At 46.9% G+C, this 20407-nt stretch overlaps 6 protein-coding genes across 7 annotated transcripts; 3 read left to right on the top strand and 3 right to left on the bottom strand.

Moving 5' to 3' along the window:
- Nucleotides 1–58: 58 nt before the first annotated feature.
- snrpb (small nuclear ribonucleoprotein polypeptides B and B1) lies at nucleotides 59–2178 on the bottom strand. Of its 2 annotated transcripts, XM_068742603.1 has the most exons (7): nucleotides 2047–2178; nucleotides 1278–1429; nucleotides 1043–1154; nucleotides 704–856; nucleotides 499–628; nucleotides 288–407; nucleotides 59–204 (listed from the first exon to the last, which is right to left on the bottom strand). In XM_068742603.1, exons 1-7 carry the CDS (start codon nucleotides 2047–2049, stop codon nucleotides 164–166), a joined length of 711 nt encoding a protein of 236 aa, XP_068598704.1. In that variant the 5' UTR covers nucleotides 2050–2178; the 3' UTR covers nucleotides 59–163. The 2 variants fall into 2 exon arrangements, with proteins under 2 accessions (XP_068598704.1, XP_068598703.1); XM_068742602.1 differs by lacking the exon at nucleotides 2047–2178 and having other exon boundaries at nucleotides 1278–1444.
- Nucleotides 2179–5701: 3523 nt separating this feature from the next.
- LOC137898895 (E3 ubiquitin-protein ligase RNF182) lies at nucleotides 5702–7831 on the top strand. The gene is made up of 6 exons (XM_068742949.1): nucleotides 5702–5746; nucleotides 6396–6555; nucleotides 6755–6825; nucleotides 6932–7064; nucleotides 7333–7559; nucleotides 7649–7831. Exons 1-6 carry the CDS (start codon nucleotides 5702–5704, stop codon nucleotides 7829–7831), a joined length of 819 nt encoding a protein of 272 aa, XP_068599050.1.
- Nucleotides 7832–10143: 2312 nt separating this feature from the next.
- On the top strand, nucleotides 10144–11554 carry zgc:109913 (regulator of G-protein signaling 9-binding protein). Its single transcript, XM_068742111.1, has 5 exons — nucleotides 10144–10345; nucleotides 10419–10616; nucleotides 10741–10883; nucleotides 11074–11257; nucleotides 11505–11554. The coding sequence occupies exons 1-5, from the start codon at nucleotides 10144–10146 to the stop codon at nucleotides 11552–11554; spliced, it is 777 nt and encodes a 258-aa protein (XP_068598212.1).
- A 211-nt stretch (nucleotides 11555–11765) lies between these two features.
- ube2c (ubiquitin-conjugating enzyme E2C) lies at nucleotides 11766–14665 on the bottom strand. The gene is made up of 7 exons (XM_068742530.1): nucleotides 14632–14665; nucleotides 13577–13703; nucleotides 13287–13314; nucleotides 12784–12870; nucleotides 12442–12646; nucleotides 12295–12354; nucleotides 11766–11827 (listed from the first exon to the last, which is right to left on the bottom strand). The coding sequence occupies exons 2-7, from the start codon at nucleotides 13681–13683 to the stop codon at nucleotides 11790–11792; spliced, it is 525 nt and encodes a 174-aa protein (XP_068598631.1). The 5' UTR covers nucleotides 13684–13703; nucleotides 14632–14665; the 3' UTR covers nucleotides 11766–11789.
- A 620-nt stretch (nucleotides 14666–15285) lies between these two features.
- On the top strand, nucleotides 15286–16296 carry polr2j (RNA polymerase II subunit J). Its single transcript, XM_068742683.1, has 3 exons — nucleotides 15286–15462; nucleotides 15912–16020; nucleotides 16100–16296. The coding sequence occupies exons 1-3, from the start codon at nucleotides 15320–15322 to the stop codon at nucleotides 16199–16201; spliced, it is 354 nt and encodes a 117-aa protein (XP_068598784.1). The 5' UTR covers nucleotides 15286–15319; the 3' UTR covers nucleotides 16202–16296.
- A 99-nt stretch (nucleotides 16297–16395) lies between these two features.
- On the bottom strand, nucleotides 16396–19961 carry LOC137898447 (deoxynucleotidyltransferase terminal-interacting protein 1). Its single transcript, XM_068742483.1, has 13 exons — nucleotides 19633–19961; nucleotides 19138–19208; nucleotides 18837–18933; nucleotides 18506–18604; nucleotides 18287–18346; nucleotides 18150–18206; nucleotides 17869–17930; nucleotides 17729–17771; nucleotides 17395–17453; nucleotides 16980–17040; nucleotides 16822–16893; nucleotides 16654–16709; nucleotides 16396–16575 (listed from the first exon to the last, which is right to left on the bottom strand). The coding sequence occupies exons 1-13, from the start codon at nucleotides 19705–19707 to the stop codon at nucleotides 16467–16469; spliced, it is 921 nt and encodes a 306-aa protein (XP_068598584.1). The 5' UTR covers nucleotides 19708–19961; the 3' UTR covers nucleotides 16396–16466.
- Nucleotides 19962–20407: the final 446 nt, after the last annotated feature.

Genomic DNA, 20407 nt, shown 5'->3' on the forward strand with positions numbered 1-20407 from the left:
GTGACTGCCAGATTAAGATGTGACTAGAGGAGGGACAGAAAGAGACCGACATCTGAACTCAAATCATCCTGAAGAAACTTTATTAAGAAACAAAACAAAACATTTTCATGTAAAAAAGAACAAACTGTACAACAGTTGAGACCGAGGAGGAGGAGGGGCTTCTTCAGGGCCGGGGGGGTGGCCTCATCCCAGGAGGGGGTGGTCCTGAAATAAAGCAGAGCAAAGTGTTTTGCAGGATCCTGATTGGCTCCTAATGACAACCCGGAGTCGCCATGGTAGCATCTTACCTCTCATCCCAGGGGGCGGTGGCCTCATGCCGGGAGGAGGCATCCCCATTCTCTGACCAGGAGGTATTCCCATTGGAGGGCCCATCGGGGGTCGCATGCCGGGAGGCGGTCCCATCATACCTGGAGGGGCAGGAGAAGTCGTGAGCGTTCACAATTTGAAAACGTGGTCAGCACAGCCATTTTAGTTTTGAACTCATTTTCTGGTGTTCACCTGGAGGCGGAGCTCCTCTGCCCATTGGGGGCGGGGCTGCCCGTCCAGGTGGATATTGCGTGGGTGCTCCAGCGATGCTCGCTCCTGCGGCTGCCGCGGCAACGGTCCCTCTGCCCTGCGGAGTCATCACCTGAAAACGCAAATCAGAAAGCCGTCACCGCCTGAACGCAGCACACAGACACGAAGCCGCTGTCGTCATAGCTACCTGCTGCGAAGGCCCACCCACTCCTCTGACAGGCCCCGCCAATCCAGCCGGAGCCTGAGGCATCGGAGCTCCTGCAGGGACGCCGCGCCCCGCTGCCCGGCCCACGCCTGGACCTCCAGCCACACCTGCCAGTGGGACGCGGGCGATACCCGTCTGGAAGAGAACACAAACGTAAATCCTGCAGACCGACGAAACACCGCCCACCCCGAACTGGACCAGTTAGGGGCCCGGTCTGGAACTGGGACCGCTTCACGCTTATTTTATTTATTTTGTCGGCGCTGATGCTGCGGGACGTCCAGATTAAGAACGAGCGGAGGGAGACGTCACAATTCCACTTACATCTTTAGGGGGCGGGCCCTCCACCGTCATGGAGACCAGGTTCTCCCCCCGTAACAGAACCAAGCCGAGAACCCTCTTTTCTTCTCGTTCCGGCTGCTTGGAGTTCTTTGGTCTGAAAGGTGGGACAGAAGCATCCGATTACCCAGCATGCCACAGCATGCCACGTTGCACCGGCTACACATCGCCTCATTCAGGCGCGGGAATGGCGAGCACGACGAGGCGCCTCTGGACCTACTTGATCTTCCTGAACTCGTCACAGTCGCACAGGATCAGGTTCATGTGTTTGTCGAAGGCTTTGAAGGTGCCGATGAAGATGCGACCGTCCTGCAGGATGCACCTCATCCTGAAGTCGATGTGCTGCAGCATCTTACTGCTCTTACCCACCGTCTGAAGGCACACCATCATCATCATCATCATCATCATCTCTCCTTTATGAAACAGAGATCCCGAGGTAGGGAACCATGGAGGGTTGGGGCTCATCGGGGATGCGAACTAGTCCCCTTTACACTCAGCAGAACATTCTCTCGGGTTTTAACTCATCAATGGCTGAACCGGGAGGCCCGAAATTTAAGAACTGGATTAAAAGAGGAAAGAGGCGCAGGAGTTGAGGAGAAAGGGAGAAGAACCTATCCGACCCGGTGACATTAACGCATGAATCGGAAACGGGACCGGAAGTGAACCCGGTATCGTGAGTTCCAAACAGGCGCGCTATGCTAATGGCGCTAACGTAACCTCAACACCGGAGAGCTGACCGGAAAGCTAACCAAACACCGCGGCCTTCGTACCGAGACTCGTCAAAAGGGCCGAATCTCTCATAACCGACTAATAATATGATTTATTTATTATTTTTCGTTTACCGACCGTCGGGCTCCGCGCAGAGCGCCGGCTCTCCGCCGACGTTCGACCGACGTTCATTCAAACTCCCTCCATTATGAAAACATTCCCAGCATTCTGCTTCCGCCGCACCGGAGAAGTTGCGGACCGTCAGTCCGGTAAACACTCACCATGTCTGCGGTTCTGATGGCTCCGATTGACGCCGGATTCACCGAACAAACCTTAAAAAAAAATTCACCCGCGGAACGCCCGCCAGGACCGTCTTTATCGTTGATACGGAGGATGTGACGTAGGCAGGGGGAGAGTGTCACACCGGAAGCGCTCCTACCCGCAACATTGAAAGCGCACACAGGTCCTACAAACAACAAAAACGGGATCCGGCATCTTTACCGTGAAGCTACCGATTTAAAGAGGGTTTAAAGATGAACATTAACGCTTGTAGTATTTAAAATGAAATGTTAATAACTAAGGCACTTTATCTGATTTGGTTTGTGTTCATGTCGTCTGGTCTTTTAAACATCAAATGTTTTTAATTCCTGGGAATGAGGTAAAATCTCAAGCGAGTCGGGGTTCTGACTGAGACACAAATGCAGTTGGCATCTATCCAGCGTAGCAAGGTGAGGAGGTCATGAATGAACAAGAAGAAAAATAACAGTGACTATCAGAGCAGATACTGACAAAACATCAGATAGCATTGATCACAGCATCAAAATATGAATAACAATCTAACAATTAATAAAAATCCATCCAATTAATTCATTGTAGACTAGATAATCAGAATCGTCTCAACGGCAGCGACTTATCCGATTTGCTGGTGCCTGTATAAAATTACAGAATGATTCACTGGAATCTTAGGGCACTATTTTGTGGGAGGCCATATTAATCTAACATACAATATCCCTGTTGGGTCTATTGTTTATTGTTCAATTCACAGGCCTACGCTCTTCTCATTGTATGTTGAGCCAAACTCTTTGTTTTTTTGGATAGAGAAAATCTATTCAGACATTTGTATGAGAAATATATTTACATCTGTATATATTTTCTTAATGTTACTCATCAGTTTCACAGAGATCCAGGGTCCAGGATCTCCTCTGGATTATCACCAAAGGTTCTAAATTGTTCTTGGTATATTTAACCATGAAAAGTAAAAGTGAATCAGAGTTGATGTGTATTTTTAACTGATGTTTGAATCTGTAAATGAGATGACTGAAATGAGAGACTGGACCCGCACAGAGCGCCAGTGGGACAGTTAATGGAGACCAGCGCTGGGCTGATGAATTGAACCTCCATGGTTTTCATTCCTTGGAATAAGTGTGTCTAAGGAACGGAACATCTGTGACTGGACAATCAAGAAAAGAGGCGGGTTTACTGGTCAGTGTCTTCAATAATATATGAAGTTTTTGTCTTATCGTGGTATTCTGGCAGCTCCAACGCTGACGTCACGATGAGATCGATCCGCTGCAGGACGGAGACGGAGACGAGCTCCAGCTGATAGCCTTACTGGAACAACTGGTGTTGTGACACTGACCAGTGTAAAGAAGATATAAATGATGCTGCAAACAGAAACAAGACATCCCATAATATGCTGTAAAATTGCACAACGACATCGGCGTCGCTCATTTCACTTCACTCTTTGAAGCGAGGCTTGTGACGTTGCATGACGGCTGATCCAAATGAATCACGTGACTTCTTATGGCACGTAACTTAACATGTTTATTCGTGGACAGATCACGTTATCGATCATTGATCGTCTCCACTCTTCATCAGCCGGAGATTTCCCGTCGCTCCTCTGTGGGCTGGTTTCCATGGTAACCCTGCCTCCGGCCGCGCGCTGCAGCAGAGAGACGGAGCGGAGGAGATGCGGTGAGTCACAGACACCATCCTTGGTCATGGACCGACAACCGTAGACACGGATCGCCGGATAGACTGATAGCTGGTTAGGCGTGGAGGCGCGCGACCAATGTTAATGATGACCAACTGCCGCAGTGATGCTTCAACCCGCGAGACCACTGCTACGTCATCAGCGACCGGACGACGGAGCTGCAGCAGCAACGTGCAGGACAACCAGCAACCAGGTGAGATAAGCAGCATGTTGCTTCAACTTGGCAGCAAGTAAAACAGAGCAATAGGCCAGAGGTTCCACAGGTGTGGCGTTGCTTCAGCCGAAATGTCAAAGACAGCAACCCGACTGGTGATGGAAGATACGCAACAGTTCTCCCAGAAAAAGAACTAAAGCAACTAAACCTGCGGCATCTACGCCAGCAGCAACTAGCCCTGCAGTGATGCAACCTGCAACAACGTAAACTGCAGCAACTGGACCTACAGCATATAAACCAGGAGCAGCTGGTTTATAGCAAGTAAACCGGCAGCAACTAGACCTGCAGCGATGCAACCTGTAACAACGTAAACCGGCAGCGATGCAACCTGTAACAACGTAAACTGGCAGCGATGCAACCTGCAACAACGTGAACTGCAGCAACTAGACCTGCAACAACGTAAACCGGCAGCGCTGCAACCTGCAACAACGTAAACCCGCAGCAACTAGACCTGATGCAACCTGCAACAACGTGAACTGCAGCAACTAGACCTGCAACAACGTAAACCGGCAGCAATGCAACCTGCAACAACGTAAACCTGCAGCAACTAGACCTGCAGCAAGTGAAGCATCTTTGAAATATATGCTGGAAGTTGAACAAACTCCATGTTGCTTCAACCTTAGGGAGACAACATCCGTTCAACCTGCAACTGCATCTCCACCAATCAGCAGGTGAGCAGCAAAACTGTTAACATTCACAGCAGTGATGTCACAGCCTGAGAAATGATGTCACCGTGTATTTATAATACACATATACAGTAGTACCGGTATATATAATAGTATGTATAGTGTTGTGAGGTCACATGACTGTCGTCTGATTTGTTATTGCATCATGGGATACGTAGGCTTCTAGGTACATGCCGAACATTAAATAAGGAGACACACGTCTAAACATCTCTCGCCCCAGTGCATGCTGGGACAGATATTTGAGTTAGAGAGAATGTGTTTAGAAATACTATAAACACTCCCGAAATACTGCAAACATTTATAAATAACCTGATATAAACAATAAAACTGTAAACACTGAAGAGACACAGAACTGAGATGGTGTTCAGGTATCCCGGGTGTCCTCAGAGACAGGTGAGTTCTCCTTTATATTTACAAACTAGTGATGTCATCCCCTTAACCGAAATTGGATGAATGAAACATCCTCCTCTGTCCTCTGACATGTGATCACGCATGGCTACTCTGGTTGGCCGAATTCCTGAGGCTCTGGCATGATGACAACTGTTGCTATAGTAACGGTAGCATCCTCGGTCTCACCCCCCCCGCCCCCCCCCCCCCCCTTGCGACTTACATAACATCGGCTGCAGTCTATAAATATCCCACAATATACACCCAGTATAAGCATGATGATGATGTCATGCAGACGTATGACATCATCTTCATACAGATGTCATCAGAGAACTGATTCATGTCAGAGCAACCTGTGGCTAAGTGACATCTAGGTAAAGTTATTCATTTACCTGTCTGTCCCTCTGCAGCTTGGTCTCCTGGTCAGAAGGACGTCCTCTCAGGCTGTCGGACTCGTCAGCTGATCTGGAGTGAGGTACACACTGACCAATCAGACAGCGAGTTTTCACTCTGTACGTCTGTTTATCTTACTTATCGGAGTATTTTTAGTCCGCACTGCTGCAACGTTTCAAGGTGAGGGGCCTCAGCTGGAGTTAAGCTCCACCCATGCTGCACCACCCTGCTGCTACAGGCGAAGACTGCCAACAGCCAATAAGATGAGTCAGCAGAAGGAGGTGGAGCCTCTGGAAAATGAAGGAAAGGTGAGCTCTCCCATCAGGCCTCGGCGCAGCATCACCTCTGACAGCACCTCAGCAGAATGACGTCCGTGCCCGTAAAAACCACGTTGGAACCAACGATGAGACGATTCACGAGAAGAAAACGGCTTCAGTTTTCGTTAACAAAAGTCCCTTTTAAAAACAGCTAAGTATACAAAGATTCTACTGTTGCACCTCTGACTCCAGAACGCCGTTAAATCTGTTTAAATAAAGTTCCGGCAGTTTAAACAAAGGTCATTTGCCCGGTCGTGCAAGTATGTTGTGTTGCGTTCAGGGCAACTTTCACTTGTTGTGTTGCGTTCAGGGATACTTTCACTTGTTGTGTTGCGTTCAGGGCTACTTTCGCTTGTTGTGTTGCGTTCAGGGCTACTTTCGCTTGTTGTGTTGCGTTCAGGGCAACTTTCACTTGTTGTGTTGCGTTCAGGGCAACTTTCACTTGTTGTGTTGCGTTCAGGGCAACTTTCACTTGTTGTGTTGCGTTCAGGGCAACTTTCACTTGTTGTGTTGCGTTCAGGGCAACTTTCCCTTGTTGTGTTGCGTTCATGGCTACTTTCGCTTGTTGTGTTGCGTTCAGGGCAACTTTCACTTGTTGTGTTGCGTTCAGGGCTACTTTCACTTGTGGTGGTGCGTTCAGGTGCAGGCCTGGGCCCAGTCTCTGGTGTACACGCTGGATGAGCTGGAGTGTAAGATCTGCTACAACCGCTACGACACCCGCAGCCGGAAACCCAAGCTGCTGGGCTGTCTGCATCGCGTCTGTGCCAAGTGTCTGAAGAAGATGGTGGACGTAGGTGAGTTCACGCGACAGGTAGACGTGACTCACCTGGACCGACAGCCAGTCAGATCGCAGCTTTCTGCTCTGTCATCCTTCACCATCCAAAACTGATGAAAGCCTGCCTCGGTCTGTCCAGTATGAGTCGCCAGTATGACCGGTCTAATGCGACGTCACTGGTCTGACATCATCATGTGTCATGTGACTCTCTTCTGATTGGTTCCCAGGAGAGTCCTCGCCTTCAATTATCAGCTGTCCTTTTTGTCGCCACGAGACGTTCGTCCCGGACGAGGAGGTCAGACTTTATTTTGTTAAGGAGGAGGAGGAAAGACTTTATTTTGTTAAGGAGGAGGAGGAGGAAAGACTTTGGACAGACTGAACTCAAACTCCTTCTCGTTAAGGTGTGGTTGATGGAGGACGACAGACACATTCTGGCCGTTCTATCCAGTCAGGACCAAGCCCGCCGAGGAGGAGGAAGAGGAGGAAGAGGAGGAGGAGGAGGAGAGGTGGTCCTGAATCCCAACAGTCTAAATAGTAAACTAACACGGGCAGCTGTTATTGTTTTTCTTCAAAATGATCCAAACTAAAACCATGAAGTCTATTCACCTGCCTGCCTCTCTCTCCCCCACCCCTCCTCCGTCTACCTGTCTACCGCTCTGTCCTCCACCCCCCCTCTGTCTACCTGTCTACCGCTCTGTCCTCCACCCCTCCTCCGTCTACCTGTCTCTCTGCCTGCCCCCCCCCTCTGTCTACCTGTCTACCGCTCTGTCCTCCACCCCTCCTCTGTCTACCTGTCTCTCAGGAGGCAGAGCCGAGGAGTCGTCTCACCGCTCCTCAGACTGTCTGGTCATCACCATCATGGAGCTTCCAGAGGAGTCTCCGTCATCAGACTCACTGAGCGTGCTCAATGTGGTGAGTCTGTACCGCCCCCCAAGTCTGGACTCGCTGCCCTGTGACCTGCCGGCTCAGAAGTGTCGCGCCTGGACGTCCCGCAGCTTCCCCCGCTGTCTGCTGGGAGCGCTGTGCCTGGTCAGTACGTCCACCAGCTGTTAAACACCATTACAATATGGACAGGTGAATCCACAGGTGAGCTGACGGTGGCGGTGTTTTCCCTACAGGTGTACTTCAGCTCTCTGCCTCTGGGGATTTACCTCCTGATGATTGGTCAGCTGTGGCTGGGCGTGGTCCTGGTCAGTCTGGTTCCGTCCACGTTGCTGCTTCTCGTCCTCTACGGCTTCTGTCAGTGTCTGTGCCACGAAATGATGGAGGCGCTTGCTGCACGCGCACACACGCCGCCATGACGACACATGGTACCACGGCAACGTCACACGGCATGACCGCCATGTCAGCAACAGATTGAACCAACCACAGTAACCCACAGCATGAACATCAAACACTTTAACCTCCACCAGGCCACACTGGCCACGCCCTCTCTTAAGACAACCAATCAGATCAGGACTGGTCACGATGTCATAACACAGATAAGAGGCGGAGTTTGTCTCCTGTCTCCGATGTTTTACTGAGGATCTCTTTTGTCTCTTTGTTGCCTCCTACTGGGTGAACGGAGAACATTTACATTCAACCTTCCGAGTTCTCTTTGGAATAAGATGCTGGATTCTAGCGGCTAAAATGATCCTCATCCATTTGGGGGCTGGACTCACCGTTGATACAGGGAAGGAGTTCAGAGAAGAGCCGCTGCTCCTTCATGTTCAACATCTGGTTAGGATCCTCCTGGGACCTCCCAAAAACTGGGAGGGGACACGATGATCCTGGAGGGATTAGGGATCCCGTCTAGACTGGGAATGCCTCAGGATGGATGGATGGATTCCGTAGCTTCTTTTTATCAACATTCTATAATGTATTAAATCGTTCTGTTCTGTTTGTCATCACTCCAGGACTGGTAGCCTAGCTTAGCATAAAGAATGGAAACAGAGCTAAATTTGGAGGCGCCGCCTTCAGATTATTTTTAGTGGATGTTCCTGGTTTAGCTCGTCTGGTGTTTGAGGTTCAATGAGTCTAAGTTTTTAGGTGTAGGTGGAGAGTGCTAGCTGCTAGCTGCTAACATGCTCCACCTAACGTCATGTGATGCTACACGGTGAAACTCTGACACCTGGTTTGAGCTGCTCAAACCAGCTGGGATAAGCAACAGATAATCTATAGCTGATATTGATCATCTGTGACACAGCTACATCTTGAGAAACAGGTGAATTATTAAATATCAATGAGGAAACTGTTAAACTTTCATTGGATTTGATACACATGGCCTTTCAGGATGTTGAGACTTCTACTTCAGAAGTTTTATTTTATTTTTTTCCTGCATTTTCCATGAAAACATTCCGGATTTTGCAAAACTTACATAAATTAGAAAATTTATATCAAAAGACGTATGGGTTATTTTATTTTATTTTTTGACAAATTTCTCAGAAGGTTCCATTAAGACTTTATTTTCCAAGAGTTAGAGTGTTCTGACAATGACTTCATGGTGCGGACTTTAAATGGTTAAAAGTAACACTATTGGTCAAACTTACCTCTATTGCTACTAAAAACATATATACAGTGAGTGTGTGTGTGTGTGTGTGTGTGTGTGTGTGAGACACTAATAAGTAAGGACACTTTGTCGTCTCAGCTCTCACAACAGAACAGGACCTCCTGCAGCTCCCGTGGGTCTCCTCCAATAGGAAAGAGTCTGGGGACAGGAGTTTATGAGTCAGGTGTGACTGCAGCGTGGCCCCCTGGGAGATGGAGTGATAAAATAATAATATAACAATTATAATGTCATGACAGCAATAAAACCTTAGTATTACAGTAATAAAGACATAATCATATATAAATAATATAATAAAGTCATAATCCTGCAGTGAGAATGTGTTATCAATAAAGAAGCCAGGATATATTAGTAATATTGATAATAATATAATAATAATAATGGCTAAATTAATTAAATTATTGTGTAACTAAAGTCATTTTTAAACTAATTAAACTCTGGTTTTATTCTGAGGGTCTCTGCAGCTGATATAAGTAAAATCTTTCATTTAACCAGACTGTCTGAAACAAACCTTTCATTCAACAGGTAGACGTGAACCTGTGAGGACAGGATCAAAAACTACAACTGCAGCTCCTGTCTAGAAATAAACATCACGTAGTGAATTCTACCTGGACAGGTGAGGCGGTTTACCCGTGACTCTGAGTGTCCGTGGAGGATTCAGGCCTCAGCTGGGCTCCAGACTTTAATTAAAACCGCTCTCCAGAGAGGAGAACAGCAGTACTTATAAAAAGCTGCCTGGAGCTGCAGGAGGAGAAGGAGAAAGATCGAGGAAGATCGAGGACAGGTAGGAGCAGGATTTCATCTCACTCTAAATCTTGGACCGCGTTACGTCAGCCTGTTCTGTTTGATCTGCAGTTACATATAATGTCCTCTATGTTTATATCAGCTGTTTAACAGACAATACAGAAGCAAGTATAACAGAGATAATGCTGCTAATATGCTAAAGAAGCATATTAGAGATTGACAGGACAGGACTAGAGGCTTATTAATACATCCCAGTAAACCCCAGATTGTGGAGACCAGTCTTCCTCACGTGTCTGTCTGGTCCAGCAGGTGGGGAATGACATCATGAAACGCTGGCGTTGTTCCGTGGACGAGCTGGCAGCACGGCGCCGACAGCAGGGCGAATGTGAGCGTGCTCAGGAAGCTCTGAGTCGGGTCACTTCCTGTTTCCAGCAGCTGCTAACGTCTCTTGGAAGCTCTGCGGATTGCAGCTTCCTGAGAGACGACATGGACGAGATGAGAGTCCTTGCACACAGGATATGCCACGGTCTGTCTCGCATGTCTTTGTCTCACCCGTCCGCCTGCCTCCGACCTGTGCATCTGACGGGTTTTTTCTGCAGGTCTGTCCCAGCGTCTGGTGCATCTGCTGTCCGACTGTTACCCCTTGGGTGTGGAGGACAGACAGGTGTTGGAACGTTTGTGGGTTCTCTTCCTGTCGGCGTTGGAGAACTTCCTGTCTGACCTCCATAAGGCCCGTCACCTGATTGAACGGTTTCCTCTGAACCAGCACTACCAGAGACGCTCATTGGTCAACACAGGTCCATCCTCAATTCAATCCAAAACACTTTGAATTGGCCTTGAGCAATTTGCAGGGGCAACTGACTGATATGGGATGACCGGAGTCTGAGTTGCTGAATGTGCTTCCTGTCTCTCTTTGTCCAGGATGCATTGATGGCTTGGTGGGCGTGGCAGCTCGAGTGGCTTCGGTCCAGGCACCGTGGCTCACCTTGGAGGAGAAGCCGAGCCCCGGGCTCGTGAATCAAATCACGGGACTGGACGTCATGCTAACCGAGATGCAGCTGAGGGTAAGAAGGACGGTTGTGAGGTCCGGTGTCACGTAGGTGTTTGTCTTTGGTTCCTGATGAATTAAGGGTTTCTTGAACCTGCAGCAGGTTCATCCAAGCTTCTCCAGGATCAGGTCACCACTACGAGGACTCTCACCGTCACCTGCACGCCCCACCTGGTTGAAGTGTCTGGCTTGATTGTGTTCCGCAGGTTCCGGTTGCGTTCTGGTCGGTGGAAGCGACCCAAGCAGCGTGGGCTGAGGTTCATGGTGAAGTGGATGAACCGGACGACAGCCTGGAGGATCTGATGGAGGCGGAGGTCGTCTCCAACAACAAGGAGGCCGCCTGCTTCCAGCTGCCATGCTGTGGGCTGGGCTGTCAGGTGGAGGAGGGCCGCTGACGCCACCGTGAGGCTGCTGCGTGTCTGTGATTGGTTAATGCCAGACTAGACTGGATAAGGGAGAAAGCTGTCAGAGGATCACGCCCCCCCCCCCCCCCAGCATAAATATCCCAGCATTTAGAACCACACTGTACAGAGATCAATCTGCCAACAGCCATCTGCTCAGTCTATAGTGGACTGGAGGTCTGGAGATCTACTATGGACAAGATGACCCACTTTTATTGACCTTAATTTCATATTCACAAGGAAAACTAAAAAGATGTTGAAGAAACATCGATCAAAGGATAAATAGATTACAAGATTACAGAATCAGACTAAAATAAAAACCTTGTCCGTTTACTGGATGAACCGCTTCAGTCGTGAACATTCAAAAGTGTCTATTTTATTTATTTTTAGGGGTCTGTCAGCCAATCACCTTCCTGCTATAAGAGGTCAAGAGTCTGTGTGTTGAATTAAGAACTTTATTGACAGGACAACATAAAAATACTGTACAAGCTGAAGACAGAAGAAGAAAACGTAGCGCTGCGTCACTTCTGGAAGGTCGAATGGAGATGGGTTTTGAAGGCTGGAAGAGACAGCGGTCACGCAAATGGATTTGATTTGATTCCCCCCCAAGATCAAATAGGAAGAAAATAAATCAATTTAAAATATGTAAACGAGTCTGAAGTAAAGAGTTTGTAGAACTCAACCATCACAGATGTTTGTACGTCATTTCCGTTCAAGCTTGTCTCAAATTTGCTGCAAATTAGTTTGACTCAGGTTTCCTGAAGCCTGAATGTTCAGCTGTTATCCTAAAATGTTACATTGGATTTTTTTTCTGTGACATGAATCAGGGATCAGCTGATGACAAATCAAACATGTGTGTGACACGGCTGCAGAGTGAGAGCTCTTCATCAGCTGCACATTTAAACAGCTGTTATCCTCCTGTTATCAGGCCTAAACATTTATCATCATTGTCCACATTAATTCATTATGACTCAGATCTGGGTTCTACGTAATGGTGCCGTGATGTCAGTGAAGGCAGCGTCTCACCTTCCTGGTCCTTCCAGAGATCAGCAGCAGCGGTGTTCAGAGGACTCTCATTGTTCGGCTCTGGGAGGAAATGACATCAAAACCGCTTTACACACACAGATCACACACACACACACTGCCAGCAGATCAACTGGTGGAGCTGGTTACCTCCCAGTAGGCTCTGGATGGACAGCAGGATGGAGTGCACGTCGTAGAGCGCTGACCATTTGTCCTTCAGGATGTCCAGGCAGATGAAACCTTGTTCGTCCACATTGGGATGAAAACACGGCGTGATGAACTTCACGCGAGGCGCCTGGTATGGGTAGCCGGCTGGGAACTCCAGAGAGAGCCGGTACCTGAGACCGTGGTACACCTGGGGTGGGTCAGAGAGAGCAGAGACTGGTCTGACAGACAGACAGACAGGACACCAGTATGGAGGTCTGATCAGAGATAACCTTACCTGCGTGACTGTTTGTGTGTGTGTGTGTGTGTGTGTGTGTGCGCGCTTACCGTCTCCTTAGCGCCGTCAATCGTCCCGATCCATTTGAAGAGATTATCAGACTCCGGAAAGGCCGAGATTCCCTTATCGCCCGACATCTGCGTCAGCAGAGAGAAGTCACATGATTCATTTGGATTTTCATCCTAGTTCTCGCACCATAAACCCTTTGTTTCTGTCGCCTAGCAACACTTAGAGCCAGTGCTGATTAGCAGGCGAGTCACTGTAGCTAAAGTTGTTGTAATAAGCGTGGCGATAAAATATAAAATGAAGGTAAAAAATGTAATTAAAAATGATAAGATCAGGAACAGCTGGTGGGAGACAGTTTGAAGATCCCAGAAAGGAATCCTCTGTGGGGAAATTCCCATCCCATAATGCCCTTCATCTCCAAGCAGAGGAAGATCATGTGCAGCAGCAAGTCATTAACAGTCATTGACATTATTGTTCCTACAACGACCTCACAGCTGGGTGTCAGAAGTCCGTTTACCACGGTGATGTGTGTAAAGGACAAACTCACCATCAGCGTCATGAGCTCCTGTTGCAACCTGCAGACACAAAGACAGTCAAGAGGTTTATTCTGACAGAGGATCCGGTCTGATGATCCCAGTTTACATCTGAAACAGGTCTTAATCACAGGACTGGTTCCTCTATCCTCTGGACTAAATGAATCTAACCACCGTTCATCCGTTCACACGAGCAGCTGGTCTGGGCATCTGAGCAGAGGTTCGATTTGTGTTCGATTTGTGGCCGACGGTTGGCCGGGCCGGGACAGACAGACTTACTGACCGATGAGGTCAAAGGTCTCACCGTTTGGTCACGGAGCCCTTGGCGGCGCTGCCGCCGCTCTCACTGCCCTTCAGAGCAGCTGTGGAAGAAGCTGCTGCCACTGCAGGGTCTGTGTTCTGGGAGGCCATGGATGCTCAGACTATAGCTGCTGCTGGAGACAACAAGGTTAGTCCTGCAGGTCAGCCAGGTCGAGCTAAATCACCAAGAATCAACAGTACTCGTTTATGTTCTTTGTGATAAATTACTGTCTATTCCAAAAACAAACCCCGGATAAATGAAAGAGAAATCTTTTATTGTGTTTGTACAACAAAATTAAGATGGCATACTTCCACAGAAGACTAAATAGAATACAAAATAACAAAAATATATGCATTTATGAATGAATGATGGACCGCAGAAATGCTGCACGTCATGGTCATTCCACTTTCCTCCCAGGGTTATCAGATATCGTAAGTCTGTTAGTTAATATTATATTAACATTTGTGTTGACTTCAGGAATGGTGTCGGGTTACAGTCAATCCTGAAGTGAACGATCAGCGCATATTACAGTTCTCCTCGTAAGATAAACTATTTAAAATCGCTGTGTTTTCAGTCCTAGTTCGACATAATCGATACATAAATTTGCGCAAATGAATACAATTTCTGCTTTTATATAAATCGGAGTTGGAGTGAAGTGAACAGGCTGTTAAGAGTGAGGACTGCGGTTCAACCCAGACTCTCCCTTTAAATTCGGCTAATTTGATCGTTAGCCAGCAGCTAATGTTAGTAACTGGGTGTGCTCCGGATGGGTATTTACTGTGCACACGGTCAACCACTAGTAGTTATCTGTCTGGTAGTGACCAGGTTGAAGAGGTCGGTTATCCTCGGGAGTTATTTCGGTACTGTTAGCTTGTTTTCGCTCCTGTTTCGCAGCTTTAGCATCACGCTAACGCTAATAGCGCTGTGATCTTCGTCAGCTGTTAGCTTGTCTTCGTGTTTAAGCACATAAATTGAAAAGAGCTACAACGGACGGACAGAAGTTGTACCTATGTTTACAATCTATTAGCATCAACCGTAATAAACAGCCGGTAACTCACCGGGTGCGTTTGCGGTCCTAGCCGAGCTCCTCTCGCAATTCGAACTGAAATGCTCCCGCCCCCATTTTAAACGTAGTCTTCCGAAGAGATACAACCAATCAGAGCCAAAGTCATTCAAAAACAAACTACTTCCAGCTGACCAATCAGAAAGACACATCCAGAGGCAAAAGCGATGTGATTGGATAAGATGACTGACTCGGTACGCCCAATAAATACTTTTATCATTGCGAATGCGTTTTTCTAGTTATTTTGATTTGTACTTCAGGGACACCGTAGTCATTTTGTCCTAAATGAAGAAATATATGAATGGAAATCAATATGGCCCTGTGCACGATGATATGGTTAGAGAATTATTACAACATGAATCTTATCCTTAAACCTATTATAAATAATGATTTCCACAAATGTACTTTTGACGTTAAATGTGTTTACTTTCTATGAACCGAGCCTGTCGGAGTTAATGTCTTCTTTTCAGTCACGACATTAAATTGACTTTTACTTAGTTCTGGTTTACGTGTTAAAAAAAATACGTTTAAACGTTGTTTACGGAATTTAAAAGCTGTTGCTGATGTTGTTATGCTTGAAATGATACAACAAAAGAAGAAGAAAGAGCCGCCGGAAGTAGTCTTGTTTTGCGGGAATAGTTTCCGGGTTATTGTGGCGGCGCTGATACGCTCGCGGTCACAAGATGAACGCGCCTCCAGCTTTTGAGTCGTTCCTTCTGTTTGAAGGGGAGAAGAAGATCACCATCACTAAAGACACTAAAGTCCCGAATGCGTGTTTGTTCACATTGAACAAGGAAGATCACACACTTGGAAACATCATCCGAGCGTAAGAGACTACTTGTGCTAACTAATATCGTCCTACATGTTATCAGACTGTATATCTTTTCCCAAATTTAATCTGTGTATTGATTATAGGCCACAAGTTAAAATAAGGAAAGCGATGCTGCCCACAAACGGCTAGCATTCTGATAATGAATGCTGATTTGTTTTTAAGTAATTTGTCGTAGATTGTAACCGAACACTCTGCCAGAAGTCTACAGGTCATTTAGAAACGAAATCTGTAAAGAATTTGGAATCGAAATGTGGACACACAATTGGCAGAAATAATTTCCCCCATGTATCACTATTCATTCTGGGAATTTATGGAAGTAATCAGTTAAATATATATTGCTGTGTCCCAAATACTGCTGTGTACTGCATGTGAGTGGAGCGATGGATCCCCCCCCCCCCCCCCCCTATGAAAGACAGACCTAACCAGTTGTGTCTATGTTACAGTCAGCTGTTGAAGGATCCTCAGGTTCTGTTTGCTGGATATAAAGTTCCTCATCCTCTGGAACACAAGATTGTCATCAGAGTGCAGACTACACCTGACTACAGTCCACAGGTAAAAAACAAACAAAAAACACCAGTCTACAGTCCACAGGAGATGATGTCATGTCACTGATGACATTTTCTGTCGACAGGAAGCATTTACGAACGCCATTACAGATCTCATCAGTGAACTCTCTCTGCTGGAAGAACGCTTCAGAGTCGCCATTAAGGACAAACAGGAAGGAATTGAGTGACAGCCCACCGCTCTGACGATGTTACGTCTTTCAGCTCGTTAGCTCAGTGTTTGTTTGATAAATGTATTATTTTTTATAAATAAAGTTTTTGATGTCACAAACTGCTGGGGTCCAGGTTGTCATTTAATATTGTATATGAGAGTCACACCTTTACAACCAAATGAACAGCAGGTAAATCAGTCCATGACTCACCAGGCAACTTTTTATTTTTATTTATTTTAGAAATGCGAGTAAAAATAAAAACAAGCAGTTAATTGGATCGGCGTCACAGGTCAGCCTCTCTCTGAGCCTCCATGGCTCTCTGCATCTTCTCCACCATCCACAGAGGCACTGAGAACGGCTTCATCTCATCCATCCTGACATCAGGACAGTCCCTGCGTACATGCACACTGTTACTATGACAACCACTCATCAGTGGGGCTGTTAAATGTGGAGACAGGGTGACGTCGTACTTGTACTCATCACTGCGAGACAAATCCTGGATGTCCGCCTCAATCAGCAGGTAGGCCTGAAAACAAACGGAGGCCTTCAATGTCCCATTCATAAAGTTGACCTGCTAGTTACCGACCCAAATATCGCCGTGTGTGTGTGTGTGGATCATATTTGGGGTATTTCCTCACCATTTTCCCTCCTGTTGCTCTCATGTGATGTCTTTCAGCCAACCACTGCTTATCCTTTGTGTCCGCTGCATACTGCCACACACATGCACACACAGAATATTTATATATATGAGACACACATGCACATCGCCAACCACTGGAAATGAGTGTGTGTTTACCTTAAACAGATCGGAGTGTTTGATGTAGATGCGTCCTCTTGTCCCGCCCATCCCTAGTGCCCTGCAGTGACATCACAATCATATGTCATGACAGGGATCTGGCAGAAGAAATTAAACACGGAAGATCTAAGGGAACAAAGTGGAATCAGACTCAAGACCGATCACTAATCAATATGGCACCGGTTAATCAATAGGGGTTAACTTTGGCTGGTCCGTTGAAAGTCACACTTTGCTTCACAGAATCCAAAAGCCTGAAAAGCAACACCAACCTTTATAAATGACTTCAATCTGTGAATCTATCATCTGGCAGACCAGAGATGAGTAGCATCAGTTACCATGGTGATAGGTACCCAGTATAAAGCCTCACCAGGGAGCCCCCCCCCCCCGCCCCGATGTTTACACAATGATGACTCACTTGTTGGCTCTGGAGCCGAGAACAAACGTGCTGCTGTCAGTCAGTCGAGATGGATCCCACTGCAACGTGCGCGAACACACACACACACACACGCACGTTGATGCAGCCATCATTCTTTGGACGTCGACCTTTGGCCTGATGCTAACAGCTGGTCCACAGATTTAAATAAAATATATTGATCTGTCAATGACAGATGCGGCTGGTTGTTACAAGAGGAATATTAGCATGACATCAGCATATTCATAACCCTGGGCATGCTAACGATAGCATTATATACCCCTATTGCTAACGCCGCTGCGCTGTCAGGTAGCCATGTTTTTGTAAACTGGCTCACCTTCGGTCCCTCTCTCTTGATTGGCTCAGACTTGACCTTCACCCTGAAAACAACAACGGTCACAGGTGTGTCACGTGACTATTCCTGGATAGTGATGATGTCGCCTGATGACGATGACGATGACGATGTCTGACACTCACTGAGTGGAGAAGGTGTGCGGTCGGTCGGAAGAGACAGCTGTTGCAACCGGTCGACTCCTCCTCTGGAGACAGAATGACAACAGTCAGTTAACGCCATCCGTCACACATCCGTCACACAACCCGCCCGACAAACGCATCAGCCCGGAGAAATTAAGATTAGATTAATCCCTGCAGAAACATTTGTCTTGTTTAATTCGTTTTACAGAATCCTTGCCGTTTCCAGGAACTGATTCTTTTGACTAATGAGGGTGCGCTCATTGGCCACACGGGAGACACGGTACCTTCTTGATGAGGGGGGTTCCACTCTGACAGTAGTCTTCATCAGCCGCTCTGGACCTCTGACAGGACGGGGATCGGACAATCAGAACTGATCCAGATCACTGCGTGTTCACCTTCGTTCTCATTGGTCCATTCCTACCTTGATGGTGACCTCTGATCCCGCCCTCTTTACGCCAGATTCTGGAAACAGCTGTTTGGCCTGGTGATGACGTCACATTGCAACAACGCAGAGAAATCGCTGAGGTCATGATGTCACGCAGACAGGTGAGCTCAGCCCATAACATTTACCACGCAGCAAGAACAGAGACAACGGCACGGACACTCAGGTGCGTTCAGGCGGACTCAGAAAACAGCTCACGTGTTCTAGAACATTCCTGCAGGCCTCTCTGATCAGCTGATCCGTCCGAACCTCATCGCCAACGTTCTCCTTCACGTTTTCGGCCGCTTTCTCGAAGAACTGCGAAACAAACAAGAGGAGGACACGATTCTCACCCGAGCAGAGCCGGCGCCGCCTTCCTCCTAGAGGAAGTCTTCTGGGTCACCAGAATCTGACCGAGCCGACGGTTACAAAGATGTTACCGTCTTTCGCTTTGTGTATTGATTCGCTTTCTTTGTTGTTGTTTTTACTTTGAATCTGTGGGTGGGTGGACGGATGGTTCTTCAAAACATATAGGTTTGTGACCTCTGACCTTCAGGTACTTCTTGAAGACAGCCATGATGTCCTCATTGAAACTGGGCTGAAGAACTGCCCTCAGTAGGTCCATGGACACCTGAGGATCAGTGTAACTACACACAAAGGTCGAGCTGGTTAAACCAGTACATACCGGTACGAATGCTAATACAGTAGATCACAGATAAATCACAGCATGATCAATCAGACAAGATTTGATTCATATAGATCCTTCAGAATGGAGTAAACCAGCATGGACCTGCAGTAGAACCCCATAAACCAGTAGTACCCAGTATACTCTGGCATAAACCAGCGCTGACCTGACTGCCATGTGAGAGCGTCGTCCTCGTCTGTGGATCTGTCTGTGTTTGATCATCAAGTTCCACGGCTTCTACGCACAGATAGCGTTAACGTAACTTAACTGCCACGATCAATAAGAATGTATTAGCAGACACATATCAAACAATCTGAGGACATCTTGATCAACGATTCCATCAAAATACTTTAGAACATGAACTTATTTAAGAAGCAATTAATAACGGATCTGAAACGGACAAATTCACGAAGGATCAAAAATGAATGGATTAAAAAAAGATTCCGTCTGTTTTGAAGCCATGACGCCATCCTGTATGGCCTTCTATGACGTCACTGATTAAAAATGACACCGCTAAAACCACTGCATACAAACAATAACAGTAATATAACTAACGTATTGCGTGTGTTGAAACATGATAAATATATGCGTTTATGAGCTACAGGAGTTAGCCGCCGTTAAGCTAACTGCTAGCCGCTAACTGCTAGCCTGCGACTCTTACCGGGCTCTGCTCTGGCTCCTCAGGCCGGTCCTGTTCCAGCCAGTCCTGGCCTCCTTCACTTCGGTGGGCACCCATGGTGGACAGGAATGTGGCCCGGTCCGATATGCTATGCTATGCTATGCTATGCTATGCTATGCTAAGCTAATACCGGCACTTGACGGCGTCTGTCGTTTGTTTCGGGGAGTCACTGCGTTCACACACACACGACTAGATGGACGGTGGTTTAATTATCGAATAGTTACACTGATTGGGCAGCTAAAATGATCAATAACAGAACAATATCCTCACAAAATGGGAATCTTCCTTTTCAGGAAACGACACCGTGATGGCTTCCGCTTCCGGAACGCGCAAACAATCTTTCTGGTCGTGCAAATCAGAACATAAAAATAGTTCTGCTGAGATAAAAGGAATTATGACTCGGATCCAAAACCCGGAGTTCAAGTTATGAAATTAATTTAAACTGTTTTAACTTGTGGAAAAAGGGTATAATATGGGATCTTTAAAATCAACCAAAAAAAAAAACCAGATTCAAATTGTCAGCAGTTATAATCCGGTCCTAGTACTATTTAACTCAGAACTCAGTGAATCTTTAAATATTTTTTTTAACCATTTTAGACATTTGTGCACTCTGATGTAATCCATAAATCAAACCTATCTGTATCTAGATTATTTTTGTGGTTAAATAAACATTTAAACGATTCACCGCATAAAAACTCTTGACTTTCTTTCAATATAAGAGAGTAAACACGCTGTGTCAGACTTTTGGGACAAATCC

This window comes from Brachionichthys hirsutus, chromosome 8, assembly GCF_040956055.1.
Source record: "Brachionichthys hirsutus isolate HB-005 chromosome 8, CSIRO-AGI_Bhir_v1, whole genome shotgun sequence".
NCBI lineage: Eukaryota > Metazoa > Chordata > Actinopteri > Lophiiformes > Brachionichthyidae > Brachionichthys > Brachionichthys hirsutus.